The sequence below is a fragment of the Trachurus japonicus genome, chromosome 7 (genome assembly GCF_045865225.1).
Source record: "Trachurus japonicus isolate A0001 chromosome 7, Traja_1.0".
Taxonomy (NCBI): Eukaryota; Metazoa; Chordata; class Actinopteri; order Carangiformes; family Carangidae; genus Trachurus; species Trachurus japonicus.
Window position 1 is genome coordinate 6878515 of NC_140913.1, and position 18327 is coordinate 6896841.

The window sequence follows — 18327 nt, forward strand, 5'->3', positions numbered from 1 at the left end:
CAGACGTGAAGGTCACCCATGTGTCCACTTTAATGGTCAAGTGCCTGTGACCCCTCACTGATTGCCTGACTCCAGAGGCGGTTGTGACTATCACAAACAAACAACACAAGGTAGACAAGATGCCCAGTAAAACAATCCACCTGAGCTTCGGCCTACTTTCGGGGCTGGTTATACCCAGTGGGCACCTGGTCCACTTTGTTCTGTGAGATGATGAACGGCTTTATTGTCTGGAAATCCAACACAGTTCAAAAATAGTACGATATTACAGGTTATAGGGTACGGTTAACAACAGTCACCAGGGCTTCTGAACTGTCCCTGAAATCTTAAAGGGGACATATTATGGAAATATCACTTTTTGAAGGCTCTTTAAAGGTCCCATATTATGAAAAACAGTTTTTTTCTGGTCTCTACATACATAAACTGATCCTCCCTGAGCCTACCAACTCCTAGAATGAGGAAAGCAAACGGGTCCTGCATCGACTCTGCAGCCCACCGACTGGTAAAACGGTGCTCATACAGGCTGTTCAGACTCAGCTCCTGTGGTGATGTCACTATGGGAGTGAGGCCGGCCCCTCAGCGCGATAAAACGTCTACCACGTCTATTTCTATGGCTGCAGTGCACAGCAAGAAACTCCTGAGCTAAATTGATGAATTACCAACCAATTTAGAGGGAGTGGGGCGGGGCAAGCAGTGGTTAATTTGCATTTAAAGGGACAGGCACTGAAACCAGCCGTTCTGAACAGGGCTGTTTTGAGAGGATGAAAAGAGAGCTGTGATGTTTGATCCTTGGGGTATTTTGATCAAAGCATGTCACAGATATGTCTTTAACTCTTTCGCGACCATTGACGAGTTAACTCGTCACAGCCTGCCGAACGTTCACAACCATTGACGAGTTAGCTCGTCGAAACCGTTTTTTTTACAGATTACGATAATAGACACTCTCAGGTAGCTACCCTGTGTGTGTGAATATGGTAGTCCTCTGATATGTAAAACTGTTTTAAACTACAATCAAAACATTATGTTTTTTATAAACTGTGTGATCTTGGTTTTGTTTGAGTAATCGGTCTCCTTGAATGCTGCTCTGGGGACGGCGTGCAGAGCTGTGTGGCTGTCGGCTACAGTGTTGCGACTTGCTCGCTGAATCTGGCAACTTTCCAAACCCTCTTGGTGACTTTTTTTTTTGACAAAAGCGACCGACGACAAATCTGGCGACTTTCTCCGGTGCTGTTACAAACGTTTCTGGTTTGGAGACTCGGATCTGAAAGCCCGTTATCACTGCTGTTTTCACCGTGCAGCGGAGCGGGCACTGAGCAGCGGGTGCTGTGACCGGCCGCCCCCGCCCCAGAGCACTCATCGCCGGCCAGTCACACAGCAGTGTCACGGAGCTGCTCCGCTGCAGCCAGAGACCCGCACCGCTGCTCTCCACGCTGCCACACCCCCCAGATTTGCCTACAAATATATTTATTTAGCCGTAGAAATGATTTGGGAGACATGCCACACTGCAGAGTACCGGTAAAATGAGCAGATTGCCACTTGAAACAAAAGTGCGTTTTTCTCTGAAACTAGAGCGGGAGCTCCGTTTTTGGAGAAACCCAGCTCTCTTCTTCTACTTCGTACTCACGAACGAAACGGCGGAAAAACTCGCCGTTTTTTCGAGGAGCACGTTGGAAAGTCACTCTTCAACCACGTGAAGACCGTTTGTTTCTAGGTGATGTACAGAGTTCGGTTCGATGTGAGAAAAAGGTAAACAAATAGCCAAAAACATGTGGTCCTGAGCGGATGTGCTGAGGAATTAGTGTGGTCGCGAAAGAGTTAAGGCACCTGGGATCTATTTTAATTTATGGAAAGGGGGCATAATATGTCTCCTTTAAGGTCGTGGCACTGCTGCTCTCTTACTTAATGTGTTGTCTCCCTCTAATATTGTACTTTTGTCACACTTCCTAAGATCTATCTATCTAGCTATTGATCTGTCAAAGATTATATGTGCCACTGTACATTTCCAAGTTTTCACTGGACATCTGTCAATAGTAGACGGCTGTGGCTCAGAGAATAGAGAGGGTTGGTCCCCTGATCGTAGAGTCAGCGATGATTCACAACTACTCCAGACTGCATGTTGACAACTTATTGATGCCAAATCTCAAACTGTCCCCAATGTATCGTTGGTGTGTATGTGTGATAGAAAAAGGACACAATGTGTTGTGTGAGTGAATGGGTGAATGTGCCTTGTAGTGTAAAATGCTGACATGATGAGACATATCTATGCAGTTGATTTACCATTTCCAGTTTTCTTTACTGTAAACCATAAAAATTAGTTTTCAGAAAATAAGATGTTTTATGTAGGCTAAGATTTGAAAGGGACATTAGCCTCAGGGTGTCATCCCCTGGGATCTGTAGTACTTGCAAACAAAATAGTTATCTTTTTTAGTATATTTGCCTTTTATTATTTGAAAAATGGCACTGTGTCTTTTCTTGTCACTGTTGTAGCTAGCCTACATCTATATTTCTGAGAATTTAAACAAAGCTACTCCATAAGTTTTATATTATTTCTTTTTTTACTCCAAATGAGTTGATCGAAAGTGAGGAAGCAGAATTGAGGAATGTCTCTGTCATTTGGGTTAAAGTATTACATATTAAAAGAGAAATATTATATTTCTCCAATGCTAAACTGACTTAACAGCTGAACTGAACACTGTTAAATACCAGTAGACTAGTCTATTATTCCTTGAAAAACGGGCATAAGGCATAAATCGACGCAGCCGCTACATTTCCCATTTTCCAACGTGTTCCCGAATGCAACGCAGGCCTGTGCACGCACGTGCATGAGCTACCTGAATAATGACTTCCGGCAAAAAAAAGAAAAAAAGAAGAAGAAGAAGAAGAAAACTCGGAGTAATGAGTAATTTCTAATGTGTGGATACTAAATGAAGAAACCTGCACCCGCTGTCATATTCTTTATTTTTATATTTATAATATAAGAGTGACCGGAAGAGGTTCCGTCTGTTTCTCTTGAGTGTAAAAGAGACTCCACAGTGTTATGCCTCAGAGTTTCCTCGACCAAGCTCATCTTTGGTATCTCCATGACAAGTCGTCGAAAGTTCACATTTATGCCACTTGGTCTAAGGTGCGAAAACGACACAGTAAAGTCAACCCGCTGTTTGAAAACAATCTTTCAAAATGTGGCAGAAAAGTGTTGGACAGAGCCAAACCCGTGGGTCACGGTGAGTGAGTTTGCTAACAGCTGTTTTACTCCTGAACTGTGCTCTGCTGCTGCTGCTGCTGCTGCTGATGGGACGAACTCCAGTCACATTTCTATGGGCTTTATTTTCCCTGCTTATGTTACCTGCAGTTATGGGAATCATGACGGCGCTACAAAATAACGGCGTTACTTAGGCTACGGCACTACTTTTTTCAGTAGGCCTAACGAGTAATCAAAAAAAGTTAGGCTACTATTTACCCGGTTATAACGCCGTTACCGTTAGCTACTGACAAGAAAGGGCTCCGTTAATTGACTGAAGAAGTCCTGTCACAAAATAATACACACATTAAAGTGTAGCCTACACATTTTTTGAGTCACTCAACTGCTTGGAAACTCACTCAGTATTCCTCCGCACAGGCTCCTGTCCAGAGGAATACTGAGTGAGTTGGTTACTTTTCCTGGTAACTAGTTACTTTCATAGTAACTCAGTTACTGGGAAAAGTAACTAGTAGCCTAACTATAACTAATTAGCCTACTTTTTTAAAGTAATGTGCCCAACACTGCTTGCATGTGTATTTGAGAGAAGATGACGCAACACAATATGTATGAAGTTATCCGTGACCCCGCAATGAACTCTGGGCTGAAATGATCCATTAGGCTGCTGCATTTATTTCGTTTAAATAGCCTCTGGTTATCTCTTTAACTGTTGGGGTTTAGGAGTTATTAAAGTTATTACATCTGATAAATGTTTTTGAGACATTTAATATTGATTCAAAGATTTCCTTCAGTTAATGTCGACAATATGCGGAAAGCACTGGGGCGGAGGCTGAGTCGTCCCCCTGCGGTCTGGTTTGCTGACACAGTCGGGGGCCCACGCTGCTCCCGTGTGGATCACTCCACATTATTTTTTAGGTCAGACACTCTGTTTAATTATAGATCACACAGTGGGAAGGTAAAGCCTGATTTAATAGTTTTAAATTGGAAAGCGCACCGTCAGCCTCATCAGTGGGATGATCACATTTTGTTTGTGGTGACACAAGAGGTTGTTCCAGTCATGGTGCTGCGTGATGGATTCAACTGTTTACATTTCACTGAGGTTATTGGTGTGTCTGCTTGCTCATGTGGCAACCTGCGATTTATGTAAATCAATGGTTGTCAATATTGATAAATTTAATTAATTAAAATAGTTTATTTTAAAGGGATAGTTAAACATTTTGGCAAATTGGCCCATTGCCATAATCCATATAGTCACAGCAGTAGGTTTGTTACTTTTAATTGTCGGTGCAAGCTATTTTTAGAACGGCGTAGCAGAGCCGCGAGCTGCTCAGAGCTACACTACGGTTCACTTGGTTTCCCTCATCAAACTCATCAAATACACAATCCAACAACTCCAAAACACTCTCGTGGACAAGTTGTGACCTGCACATTCACCACGCTATGAGATAATAATGGAACGTTACGAGACAGAGTTGTTTTCAAGGTAAATTCATGCAAAACTGCTGATGCGTGTTTCCGTCGGGAGCAGTTTTTCAAAACTAGCGTCTCTGCTTGCCGAAAAACTAGCGTAGTGAATGTGCAGGTCACAACTTGTCCACAAGAGCATTTTGGAGTTGTTGGATTGTGTATTTGATGAGTTTGATGAGGGAAACCAAGAAATCCCATTAGCCTCCGTAGCATAGCTGTGAGCAGCTCGCGGCTCTGCTCCGCCGTTCTAAAAATAGCTTGCACCGACAATTAAAGGTAACAAACCTACTGCTAAAACTATAGGGATTATGGCAATGGACCAATTTGCCAAAATGTTGAACTATCCCTTTAAGATATTTGACAATGCAATATTGAAGACGACAAGTTCACATCTCTCTCTGGTCATATGGAAAAAGCCAAACTTAAAAAAAAATACTGTAAAAACTCATGAAGGGTCCAGTGTCGGTGCTGCAGACTCAGTGTGTCACTCCACCTGGCATGAAGCCGCCGGCTCCTCTGTCTCATTCCTCAGAGATGATTCAGCGTCTGTGGAGCAGAAATATCACTGATTTTGATGGTGTGTGTGTGAGTGTGTGTGAGCGTGTGTGAGCGCTGCATCCTGACCTCTGCTGCTGCTGCCTTGCTTTTAACTTTGGGGCTTGTTGTTGACCTGAAGTAATGTTTTGAGCACTTCCCTGGCGATATCATGCTGTGACATGTGTATTAGCTTCTGCCCATGTGTCCTTCTGAAGGTAAATTGCACTTGTTGCCGTTGTGTACAGTGTAAATCTGCTCTCAGCTGCTTTGTTTGAAGTTAACTGAGAGGCTGGACCCTGAGACGTTCGTGTGGTGAAGGTGTGAAGGATTTTAGAAAAGCTTGCATTATATTTGTCCTTAAAAAAAAAAAGAATTAGTCCTGGCTGTGACCTAGGAGACTGTTTTTATCTTGTTAATTAATGTGTTGTTTGATTTGTAAAACATCCCCCGATGTCTCGAGAGGTGCTTCCAAATAAAATGTTATATTATAATTAATCACAATGCTTTCTTAACAGTTTTGTTTGTTGTGACACATCTTAGCTTCATCAAAGAATTTATCTCCTATTTGTTAGCATGTAAGTTTTGTATTTGACCCTAAAATAGGCTGGAAAGTTTGGAGGGAAGTGAGTATGTTTTGACATGATGTGATCAGTGTTGTGTGTTGGCAGCAGTCCGCCTATTGCCACTGTGTGCATGTGTGTGTGTGTGTCTGTGTGTGTGTATAACGCTGTGGGAGCGGGAAGTTGTAATGATACTCTGTTGAGTTGTCAGTTGTTTAAGGCCTGTCTGAATATGCACACTCGATCACACTTACACGCTTGGGCACTTGGCGTGTGCGTTCATGGGCTTAGTGTAAGTGCGCAAGTGTGTCCTATTTCTCCAAAGACCAAAAGTTCAGCACGCATGAATACATTTTCTCTATTGATTATAACTTATGTGAATTTTTTTCATCACGTTCTGTTTAATCCTTTGTGTTTTTCTTTTCTTTCTTTTTTTTACTTTGAATCTTGCGCATAGAGACACTTGGAGTAGATGTGACTGTGATCCAGCAGCACTGTTTATTAAAACTGTTGCTGTGCTATGTGTGTGTGTGTGTCGGAGTTGAAGTGTGCACAATGGCATCAGATGACAGGCTGCACTTGTCAAGTATGTCCCGATTGCTTAGTTTTAAATATCCTCGCACACTTGGCCACTTAATAAACACTATGCAAACAGCAAAACGTCAGAAAAGTGTGTGCGTAACCAAGCGCACTCATCCAAGTGTGGAGAAATGGGACAGGGCCACAGTATCACTCAAATGACACTAACAGATTTAAACATTTTTATCACTTGTCCATTGCCAGTTTGTTTATGAAAATATTCTATTAAAAGTAGAAATCTTCCTGAGATTAATTATCATACTGAAAATATATTTACATTTCTGTTGATTATTTAAGCTTTAAGTTAGTGTGATGTTTGAACGAGGTTTTCTGATCTGTTGACGGTTGTGTGGCCTCCTCTGCTCAGGGCTCAGACTCCCTCTGTGTGTGGAAGTGAAACTGCTCTGTATTCAGGACGTTGCACCTGTTTGTCAAGCCGCCTGGCTGGTCAGAGATCCAGGTTCTGACAGTGTTTGGCACCGCTCAGCCAGCGTGCTCGGACTGCCGCGTCCGCCTGTCAGAAATCAGCCCCGAGACTTGACCTAGTTCATTCCACAGAGTTTACATTACTGTGTCGACATTTACAGCACATGGTAAACCAATAAGAACTGCTGTAATTGCTCAAATATGCGTGGTTAAAGGATTTACATGCAAACTGGAAGGAGGAAATGCGATCTACAGTGTGTACTGGAGCATAAAGGGAGGTACCGAATACCGGTACGTCTTTATTAGGGGTCTATCATGTCCTATTGTCCTCCGGTCCTGGTGTTTCCTGCAGGTCACTACGTTTCACTCCACTCATTAAGCAAATCTCCTCGACCAGGATTACTGCTTCACAGGGATTTAGGATTTCTACCCTCCCAACACATGTTGCACAGTTTACTGCCGGTGTGTTGTGCTTCCACGTCTTTTCTGCTTTTCTCATACGCCGTGCAAGCCTCAGCGTCTCTCTCAGGGAGCTGGCTGTTCACAGCACTGCTGATAAATGCTAGCTGAGGAAATGATGGCACAGCATGAAGACAAATTGTAGCTTTGAAGACACACTGCTGCATCTTTTTTGTATTTTTGAGATGGAGGAATATTGAAGAGATGGCGGAGCAATAAGCAGGTTTGCCGGAGCAATAACATCACAAGATTATTGACCAACTGTTGATACCACTGGGAGACAGAAGATTTTTTTTTCTCTCTTCCTGTGGCTTTTTCCTCCTCAGATGCTGCTCTGAAACTACCAGAGACTGATACAGTTAAAGTGGAGTTTTTTTTTATAGCGGTGCAGCTGGAGAGGATACACAACATTTACTCAATAGCTCTGTAGTTAAATGTCAACTTTGCGTAAATGAATTAATTTATAGGAACATCCTTTTGACTTTTAGGCAGGAACTTTGATATTTCAGTTATTCTAAATGAGTATATCCAAGAAGAACGGCTTTTTCCCCGTGGGCCCCGTGTCCTCGGCCCTGATGTGCGCCTCCACCGCCGACAAGCCGGGGCCTCCGGCTAAAGGGGCTTTCTCTTCAGAGGGGGACAAGGACAAACAGAAGAGCCAGAAGGAGGCCTCTCTGTCCTGTGTGGTGGAGGAGTTCTTCTGGATAGGCAGCAGCATCGTGGCCTTCTCTAAGTGGCGGCTTGGCTACATGGGTAAGACGCACTGTGGAGCGCACTGCAGCCTTTCTTTATGGTCAGTGCAGCTGAAACTGTTCGGCTGTGAGACTCCGGATCCAGGGAGCGGGGATGTAGCTGTTTAAAAAGCAGGATCTGCCCTCTCTTGTTCTCATAGCAATGTTTTTTCAAATCTGAGATGGCATTTTATTGCTTGAAAGTTAAGATCATCCTTTCAGTGAATGAAGTAACTGTATCCTTATCTTTTTCCCTGTCAGTCAACTTTATCTGATCGACTGTCGTGGCGGTCTGAGGGCTCTAAGTGAGATTCATTGGGAGAGAAACCTGTCATCCTGCTGCGATTGCAAAACAGATACAGATTTTAATTGGTGGAATGATCGTTTGATCAGTGAAAACTCAAGAACTACCTGCTCGGTTTGTTGTGTGTTATTGAAGAAAGCCCTGAGCCTGAGAAAAACAAGTAACTGAGTCTTTTGATATTTTGATGGTGTCTGTTATAGAGACAATTTAGGTGCCAACTATACAGATGTATGACTGCAGTGAGATAGCAGTGTAGGCAGTAACTGTGTGTGAGTGAGTGTGTGAGAGAGATACATTTGTTTATGGCAGCCCTGACAGAGACTGATGTCAGAATTTAACCAGGAACACCCACTCTTTTCTCACAATCTGTACCTCAGCTCATGCTGTCCAGAGCAAATTCACATCTTCATCTTTTATTTCTATAATGTGACTTGTGTTTAGTGTGACTGCTTGATATTCAGGGCAGAAGGAATCTGCTCCCATGAAACATAAAGACATGAGACATCACAAAAGCACTAGTTGTTCTGAGCACGGCTGGCCTGTCGCCCTCGGCAGACAGGTGTTTGTTTTTTTTTTTTAGTAAGACTGGAACTCACAGTGGAGATTGCAGGTCATGAAGTCAACATTTAAAATATTTTTTGAACTTTTTATTATGCAGAAAATGCAGAGTGCTCAGACTGCAGAGACACAAAGATTTGTTGATTTTTCCTGTTGAGGGTGGGTGGGTGGGTTATTCATTTTCTTAACCCACAAGTATCAAAGAAGGCTCCATGTGTTTAACCTGTACACCACCAGCCTGTCAGTCCTCATCAGGTTTGCCGCTCCTACGTCAGCAGAAAGACCATCTGCACCGTGGAATCACCTGTGTGTGTTTGTGCGGCCACAGCATATGGCAACCAGACAATCCCACTGGACTTAACCTGGTGCCCCAACAGAGGAGAGCAGCTAACTCCACCTACTTGGCCTACATAGTGGCTGTGGTGGCAGGACGGGCAGCCGCCCAGGTCGCCCTGCCGTGTCACCTAGTTTACACACCCTCTCATCTCACCTGGCTTCAGCCTCAGCTGTGTTTTGGTGGAGGATGACTTCCTGACCAGTCGTCTGCTTCCTGCTTTAACCCCATTAACAAACAGCAGGGCTGCTAATGCCTGTCAAACGCTCAGGGTGATGTAGGTCGTCCCATTTAACAGCAACAGTGTGTTTCTGGAGAGAGGCTGAAATAATTTTAGTTATCATGATAATGATATACAATAATGATAAAAATATCAAGACTTTATATGTACAGTATAGCACTTTTCAGTAAAACTAACTAGGGCTGCCCCGATTACCATATTTTGATAATCGATTATTCGCGGACATAAAATCGATCATAATCGAAGCTTCGATTTGTATCATCAGAACAGACATGTTCTGTTATTTTCATCCTCCTTTCATATTTAACAGAGGAGGGACAATACCTGAAAGTAATTATTTAAGTTGTCAGTATGATGGAGGCTAAATCATGCTATTTTCACAAAGAGTGGGAAACACAGTTTTGTTTTACGAACGTAAAGAATCTCTCTTATTTTCACTGGAAAAAATTTGGCTAGTGGAAATTCGGGTTGGCTGGTGATCAAAAAAGTAAATTCAGAGCCCTGGTTCTCACATTGTGTGATGTTTAGTTGTAGGAAGTTGAAGAGGGTTGTTATGTTGGACTATTCACGGGATCTGATTGATAGACAAAGTTGTGTGTCATAACGGTGAAGTGGACATTATGTCTCTGGACGATGTTGCTATAAGAGAGATGGGGTTGTAAATGGACAGTAATCCAGGAAGGAACCTTGGGGAACACCATAGAGTGAGAAAGCAGCCATACATACATTGTACATACAGTGAGTCCTTATAGTTTGAGCCTGTATCACAGATTCCTGCTCACTTGTCCAGGCTGTTGATGAGTATTTTATGATGTGCTAAAAGAGCTAATGCATTGATGCTGGATATAATTAGAGCTTTATTCCTGCTGAAACATATTTTGAATGTCTAATATGTATAGGCAGAATTTTCAGTTCATCTTGGAAATTATTCCACACCCAGTTCTGCTTAGCTCAGACGAAACTGAGATGATGAAGATCATCCATCTAGATGATCTAGTATAATATATGGGTCCACAGAGAGAGGGAGGGAAAGAGAGATGAGTAAGGAGGGGCTGAGTGAATCAATGGGTTTCGCTCGAGCCGACAGTGAAATAAGATTTTAGCCTTTTGAAATAGTGAGAAAAATATAAAATCAATATGTGGTGGTCAATGCTGATATTGTGGTGGGTCACCACACACAAAAGGAGTGTATGGGAAACGCTGAAGTAACGGCCTTTCTATGAGCCATTGACAAGAAACAGGACTTCAGTCACAATTTGACAATGAGCTGTTGAAATGATTGAGTTTTGAAGTGCAAAGTGAACTCAAGGTATGAGGAGAAGAAAAGAGAGAAGGGCCACCACAAGAAGCTGTGGGGAAAGTAAGCAGTGGAAACACAGACAGCACACAGAGACAGAAACAGAGGAGGAACTGTTGTAGAGTTTGACAGTGTAAAAAAAAAAAAAAAAAAGAGCATGCAGACTGTTTGTGAGGGAACAAAGATGGAGCAGCAGCGTACACATGTACAACACCTTGTAGAGATGGAGAAAGAGACAAAAGTGGAGCAGACACAGAAAGGCAGCGCACTCACTACTAGTGGGGGTCTGGGCCTGTTGCCATGGATACAACACAGATTTTAATGGTGCGTTCCAGGCAGGCTTTTTAACCCGTAAGTCACGACTTCAAGTCACCAGTTACGAGTTTGTAGCGTTCCAGGCAAGTTACGAGTTACGAACTGGGAACTGGGAGCAGATCGATCTAGTACGAGTTCACAGGTGGGAAGTTACGAGTTTGACTGTACGTTCTAACGGGTAACCATAGGAACAGGTCGGAAAAACACGAGTTACGGGTTGCCTGGAACGCACCATAAGTGTGTGTTGATGTGAGGAAGATGCATTTTTGGAGGAACGCTGGATGTTCACTGGATGTTCAAATGGCTGAAAACAAGCTCAGATCCTATCTGCACGCTTGATTAATGAGAGCACACGAGACGGCCTCATCAAGAGCGGCAACAAAGAGACAAACACAAACGCTGGTTTCACTGGATAAATTGCCCTGTTTTCTTTCTCACCTGAAACGCTCTTTGCAACAGCACAGATTGGGATTTTTTTAATGAGGACATAACACGTCCAGAGTGTAGCCTAAATGTGATAAAATCTAAAGTGACATATTCATACCCAACACTGTCCCAGCACACTCCTTTAAGAAACAAAAGAAAGGAAAATTAATGGACCAGTGTGTAGGTTCTAGAGGGCTGTTTTTGGCAGATATTGAGTAGTCTATAGGTTAATACTTTTAATTATGTTCTCCTCTGATACTAAAAACAGTTGTGTTTTTATTAGTTTAGAATGAACCACCCAGAGCAGGTGCCATGTTGGACCACTATAGGAGCCCAGAAGGGACAGACCAAACACTTTCTCAGTTGTTAACTGACATGTTTGTGAATTGCAACAGCTTTAATCTGTTCTAGCAATGCTCCATGCACATGGCTCCACAAAGACTAATGTTCACTTTTTTGGTGACAGAGTCTTTACGACAGTGAAAGTATGCACTCTGAAACTGTAGGGGGAGCTCCGTAGAGAAAAAAGTGGCCAAAACAGCGGAAAAGCAATCCGATTTGCACAATTCCCCTTTAGATGAAGAATTTGACTCCATGGATCTATCATCCTGTATAGCCACTGACTCTGTGGAGGGGTGTGTGTGTGCGTGTGCGCACAGGTGTATGCATATTAGTGCACTGTGTGTACGCAGCAGACTCTTGCTTTGTGGATACCAAAGCAAAGCAAAAAACAATCATGTTTTTTTTTGTTTTTTGTTTAATCAGTCAAATCCATGTTTTATTTGCTTCGTTGACACAGGAAGTGTGTACCACCTCCTGGAGCCTCAGCACCAACTGTGAACACAAGTCCCAAACCACTGGACTGTTGGTTAATTGATTACACCAGACTCTATTATCCAGGCTTCATCAGCCTTCCATAGGTTGTGACTAACCTTTCCAATTGAATCAAATCCAGTGCCACCACTTACCGCTAACAGCCTGTGCTTTATGTTGTGTGTATTGAGTTACTTGTATTATTATATACTCTTGTGTATTATTGCATTACCTTTTAATATTTTACATGCCCTGCAGTCAGAGCATCAAGTGATTTCTTTGATGTTTCAAATATTCTTCAGGCACATGATAAGTTTCATCAGTGGGTTGATTGTATTGTGTTTGTATTTTAGCAGTGGGCTGCACCTACAGCCTCCCCTGACAGGCTTTACTTCACTCTCGGGGCGCTACTTCTCGGTGAGTGCTTCTTAGTGAAGTACAGTGGGAAGATATTTCAAAGATTTAGTTGACTTCCCAAGGGGCTTCCCACACACAGCCAGCTACATCACATGAACAAACACTCTCCTTTTAGCCGACTGGCAGGGGATGGTGAGCAGGAACGTCGCCTCCTTCCCTGCCTCCTCATCCGTGAGTTAATTGTGTTGAAGGCAGCGGCAGCAAACCAGAGTGCGTTCCAATGTTGAAACTGTTCTCTTTGGTTCGCAGTTTGATTAGATTTAACCTCTCACTGCACCGGCGAAGTCAAACGTGCACATGCAACGTGACTTCAAAAAAAAAAAAGAGAGAGAGAGGGCCCCGCTGTTTTCGCCTAAACTTGACTCCACTTGAGTCTAGACGGTCGGGTAATCCGTCAGTTTCCTTTTAATGTCAGTGTATCGATCACGTGCTGGGCTGACGGCGGGGCCTCTCTGGCTCCACGTCGAGCTGTGGATGCCGGCGCCGACAGCAGCAGATGTAAATGTTGGCCAGGAGGCTGTGATGGCTGTTAGAGAGCAGCGCAGCTTATCTTTGACAGGAGCAGGAGGATGAGCCACTCAGATCTCTGGGAGGAGATAGTTTTCAGCCGTGTGTGCCATCTTTGACCTGCGAGCCCACAGAGTCGGCACGCTCTCATTCCAGCCCAACTTTGACAGCAGCACATTTCATGGATTACTGCCCCCTCTCTTGCTGAATATAGAGTATAGATCCTTAGCTCCGTTACAGCCGCCGGTATCAGACTCTGCAATCAGCCAGCGGCTGCAGAAATAACTCTTCTCTCGAAATCAATAAAAGAGCTGCTCTACAGCCATGTTGCAGTTATGTCACATGAAAGAGTCCGAGATGTAAAATCATTAAGGGTTAATTGGTTATGGATAATATGCTCCTTTGTTCTCCCGCAGTAAATTTAAAGCCAAACACAGAAACGATAGGTCGTTTGTGAAATGGCTCAGGTACAAATGCACTGACCGGTTATAGAGTGAATTTTTATTATACAGTTCAGAATGATTTTTTTTGCTGCATCTATATTGATGTCAGGACACCACGTACAGTCAGTGCTGTTTATGATGATCACATGTGTCAGAGACAATGTTTAACATTTTCTTGGCATAACATAATTTTTCCCTTTAAACAGATTTTCAAATGTAAAAAACTTTCTGAAATACTACAACTGGAATAGTGTAGGTTCCTCTTTGAGATGTGTAATCTTACACTTTGTTTTTTGAAGTGTTATTACATAGGATAATATATTTGTTGTTTTCTCACAGACCATTTAGTGAGTGATCTGATGATCAGAGTTGATCTCAGGTAAACGCTGAAAGAAACCAAATCCTACAAGGTTGGTAGGCTAGGTGGGTCCAGGTGGGCGGGGCTGAGACATTAGGATGTTGGCTGTTCAGTTGTGACTTCATCAGCTTTATACAATATGGGACCTTTAAGTTCGTCCACCTACTTTATCGGTTGCACTTTCAAACCATGAAAGGAACTTAAAGAGGTAATAAGCAGGATTTCTCCCGTGGCTATGCTACATTTTTACCTTAATTAAAAAGCTCCAGAGTAATTGTGATAGTTAATTACATGACTTGTGACTTGTTACAGTGAGAACGGAGGTTCTCTGTCTTCCACCTGGCGTCTCACGGCTGAAAACCAACCTTGCAACATCAGTGTAGGACCTGGTTGCTGCCCCGGTGTCCCAGCTCTCGTCTCTGCGCACCGCGACACAAACGCGCTCCGTTACCCACAATCTTTTATTTATGACAGTTAAGACTACACAAACATACACGTTGTAACATCGTATATGTTATATAACGTTATCCACCGCATGGATTGATTTTTCGCCGACTTTGTTGAAAACAAATGTACATGGTCGTGAGGAGGGTTAGCAAAACAGAGGAAAAGCGACCGGACTTGCATAGTTCCCCTTTAAGGAGAGAGCAAGTAATTGTAATGTGGCTGTGACACACAGATCATGGAGGATATTATGATACCTTCAAACCTAAACGTCACTGATTTCCAAAATCATACCACATGTGTGAGTCATATTTCTGTGTATCATCATCTCTGATGCCCATTTCTAATGTCTCCAGTTTGTCTACAAGGCTGATGGGGCCACAGTGTCAGACTCACATTCAGCTGATCATTTATTCTGAATTACCCGTATTCAGAGTCCACAGGATGATTTCACACACTGATACACCCCTTGTCATACAATAATATAATGTCACATTCATAAAACTTTTTATTTTCTGTAATTACAGAAACAGTTACGTCTTCATTTTACTCATTTTACATTATGTCCCGAGCCCTGACCTCAGGTGATTTTTCCAGGATTCCAGATTGTAATGTTAGTCATGGTCATCATGAGGATCGGTGAAGGTGAACTTCTCGTCTTGTCAGAGAAGTGTGCAGCGATCATGTATTTTCTCTCGTCCGCCGTTTTGTGCTCTTTGTTTTCTCCTTCCACAACACAGTGTTGTGCAGCAGCTAGGATGATGCATCGGGTCCTTGTGACAATTTAGTATTTCAGGGCTCAGTGAAATGTTCATCATGTGTGAGGAGGGATAAGCCGTGTCTCGATTGAGGGGCCACATCCTTTGAAGGCTCCATTTGGAGGCCGATTGCGTCACAGCGGCGTGACTAGGCCGTCCAATTTTCCAAAGGAGCCTTCAAACGCATCCTTCATTTCCCGTGCACTGAAGGATCCAACGGGTGGATCCCTGGGCACCCGACCGACCTATCCCATGATTCATTGTGTGCCAGCGGTGAATCTAGATGGAGAAAAAAAGGAAAAATAAATCCTCTGTAGAATGTACAGTCTCATTTCTGTCCGACCCTGCATGGTCTTAGGAGGCTGAGCCTTCACGCTCCGTACCTTGTGAAGGATGTGGTCCCTGGATTGAGACACAGCTTTACTCTGAAGACTACTTCTGTTGATCATGGCATATGCTCTCGATTCCCTGCGGAAACTGATGAGTAGTGTCTCTAATTTACATCATCTACACCAGGGGTTCCCAACCCCTGGTCCGTGGACTGGTACCGGTCCGTGGATCATTTGGTACAGAGAGAGAATGAAAAAATATAAAATTGTTTGTTTTGTCTAATTTACACTTCCGGATGTTTTATTTTGGAAATTTTGCCACTTCCGTCTGTGCATCTTCCCAGCGCTGCGCAATTGACAGGCAGGTCCACAAGCGTAAAAGAGAAAAAAACACATTGCAGGGGAGAGACTCAATAATGAGATGACAAAAGACCTGACGACTGCCAACAAAAAGAAAAACTAAGAGTCCTATTTAAATTACGGGTTCATTGCAACAGGTGATTCACATGTTCACTTCACAGAAAACTTCAAATCTCCCTGCGTTCTGGATTAAAGCAGAATATCCTGAGATCGCCACAAAAGCACTGAAAACCTGCTTCCATTATCTTTGTCAAGCAGAGTTTCCTGCAGTGACAGCAGCAAAACGATATTATGAAGTAGACTGGACCATCACCCCCAGATGACTGATTATATTATGGTGAGTTGTAACAAAGAACGTAGCCTAACGATTGAATTGAAAACGTAACGGAAAACCATGTGACCGGTGTCTACAATTGTTTTTATATTACATGTGTAAACAGGAGAACGTACAAACACCCCCCACCCTCAATGTAGTCAATTTAGTCTCAAAAATGTCAGTAAGAACTTTAGAAGAAGTAAAAAGGAAAAATTCTATGTTGCAGTTGAAGGATGTTGAATCCAGGTCAAAATGTTCCTCAAACTGTTTCACCCAAAGGAGGTTGTGTTAAACACACCGGTCACTAATCAATAACAATATTGTGCATGTGTCCATCTGTAAAACACACAGCATCCATCCTACTCTAACAAGAATAGAAAAGCCAGAACGCATCGCACCGTTTCTCAGAACCTTTGTCTCGTAGAGTTTAAAGTATCAGTGTTTGTTTACAAAGTGCTTCAGGACTACAACACATTTTCTACTGATACATCTTGGTCACATGGGCGTGGTCATCCATTTACACGCTGACACAATGTTTTTCCTTCACCAAGACTTCAAAGAACTGTTGTTTAACTATTCATGGAAGCTAGACAGGGAGCAAAGTGAAATGAAGCACTCTTGGTGTGCGATGGTGCCTCGAGAGTTGCTCTGGCGGTTGCATTGTGGAGCTGTGCACTTTGCTGACACTGGTCCTGAGCAGGAATTCAATAGCAGAGGTTAGGAGAACAGGACTGGACTACATTAACAATGCCCTGGGGGCGGGCTCTTTGCAGGAAGACCACAGCTACGTCAAATCAATGCTCACTTAGAGTGATCCGTCACTGCTGGTTTGCATTGCTTACTTCCACAGTAGAAGAATCAGATGTGTGTTGCGTTCAGGTCAAATGATCCGGATTAAAACTCATGCTATAAAGTATAAAATGGTGTTTTCTGTGAACTCAGTGAAATGTGATGAAACATGTATTCGTTTGGTGTTGCGTCGGGTCCAAAATTGGGAACCCAAATTTAGAAACACAATGAAAACACATCAAGACTATTGGCAGTGCCGTAAATTCTCAAATTCAATAAAATCTATTTCCGCTCAAAGTCCCAGATTAAATCAAGCTCCAAACATCCTCCATCTTTTCCTATTTTGTAGAGAAATTCAACATTATGCACATTTCCTCAGCAATAATTCCATCAGTAAAAACAGCAGTCATGAATCATCTCTCACATCCTACTGCTTTCAGTTTGTCATTCATTAATATTCACTATTATCTCCTGTCCCTTCCACTTTGCCATTTTCCCTTGCATTCTGTTATCGTCAATGAATGTCTACACTTAATGCACTTTTTTTTTTTTTTAATTAAAATGAGTTTCTTGCAGGATTTTAATGTAAAAATGTTATGAACTGTGGAAATGCACATTGGGCTGAACTTAGCATGTTAGCACAGGGAGTTGTGCTCTCATTAGTTAGCGCAACCACCCTTTACTTGTTCACGCTGCATTACTTCAATAGCAGCATGGGAAAATGTATGTTCCCTCTTTTTTTTCTTTTTTTTAAATCAGGTCGAATTTTCCAAAATACCTCAAACGCAGCGGGCACGTTGAATGTCACACGCGCCAGCGCCTGCTAACCTTATTTAGACAACGTTTGCGTGCTGAGTTGGCCTAATTTCCTGTATGTTGTGGGTGTTTGATAGGAAGTGACAGGCAGCTGATAATTGATAGTATGGCCACATAGGGGTGTGACTGCATCCCAGGGGCATGTGGCAGTCCACATCAGCCTGATAGCCACACCATTAGCTTCCTGTGGAGGACTTTTCCTGTTCTCCCGCCTCCCCCCAAAAAAATGAAACCAAGGTCACAAAGAGGCTTGTTGTAGTGGGTGGGCATGTCTCGCCTTATTCTCTGGGTGTCTCTTTTATTCCTAGGTGGGGTTCAAAGTCTTTTCTTGAGATCAGGCAACAGTGTGTATCCTCCTCACGTCTAAAAAAGAGCACCCAGGTTTATTGATTGATCTGGTTGTTGTTCTGTCATATTTATCCGCGTGCAGAAGAGATCTTGTTAAAGGGCTTTTCGTGGACAAATTGCCTCTCGCTGTCATCTATCTTCACTCACTTTCTCATCCTCCCAGGAGACGAGCAGCAGCCTGACAGGCATATCCAATGTGTTT

General features: G+C 43.0%; 1 protein-coding gene across 2 annotated transcripts in view; it reads left to right on the forward strand.

The window, feature by feature from the left end:
* The window catches only part of plch2a (phospholipase C, eta 2a), a 193463-nt gene that overhangs the window by 118525 nt on the left and 56611 nt on the right, over window positions 1–18327 (forward strand). Inside the window, exons 1-2 of one of the 2 annotated variants that reach the window (XM_085780982.1) lie at window positions 2941–3216; window positions 7781–7974. The exons of the other annotated variant lie outside the window; for it this stretch is intronic. Coding sequence (XP_085637108.1) covers window positions 3035–3216; window positions 7781–7974 — 376 coding nt within the window. The 5' untranslated portion in view covers window positions 2941–3034. Of the gene's footprint in view, window positions 1–2940; window positions 3217–7780; window positions 7975–18327 lie in introns of those variants that run through there. 2 annotated transcript variants of the gene reach the window in all.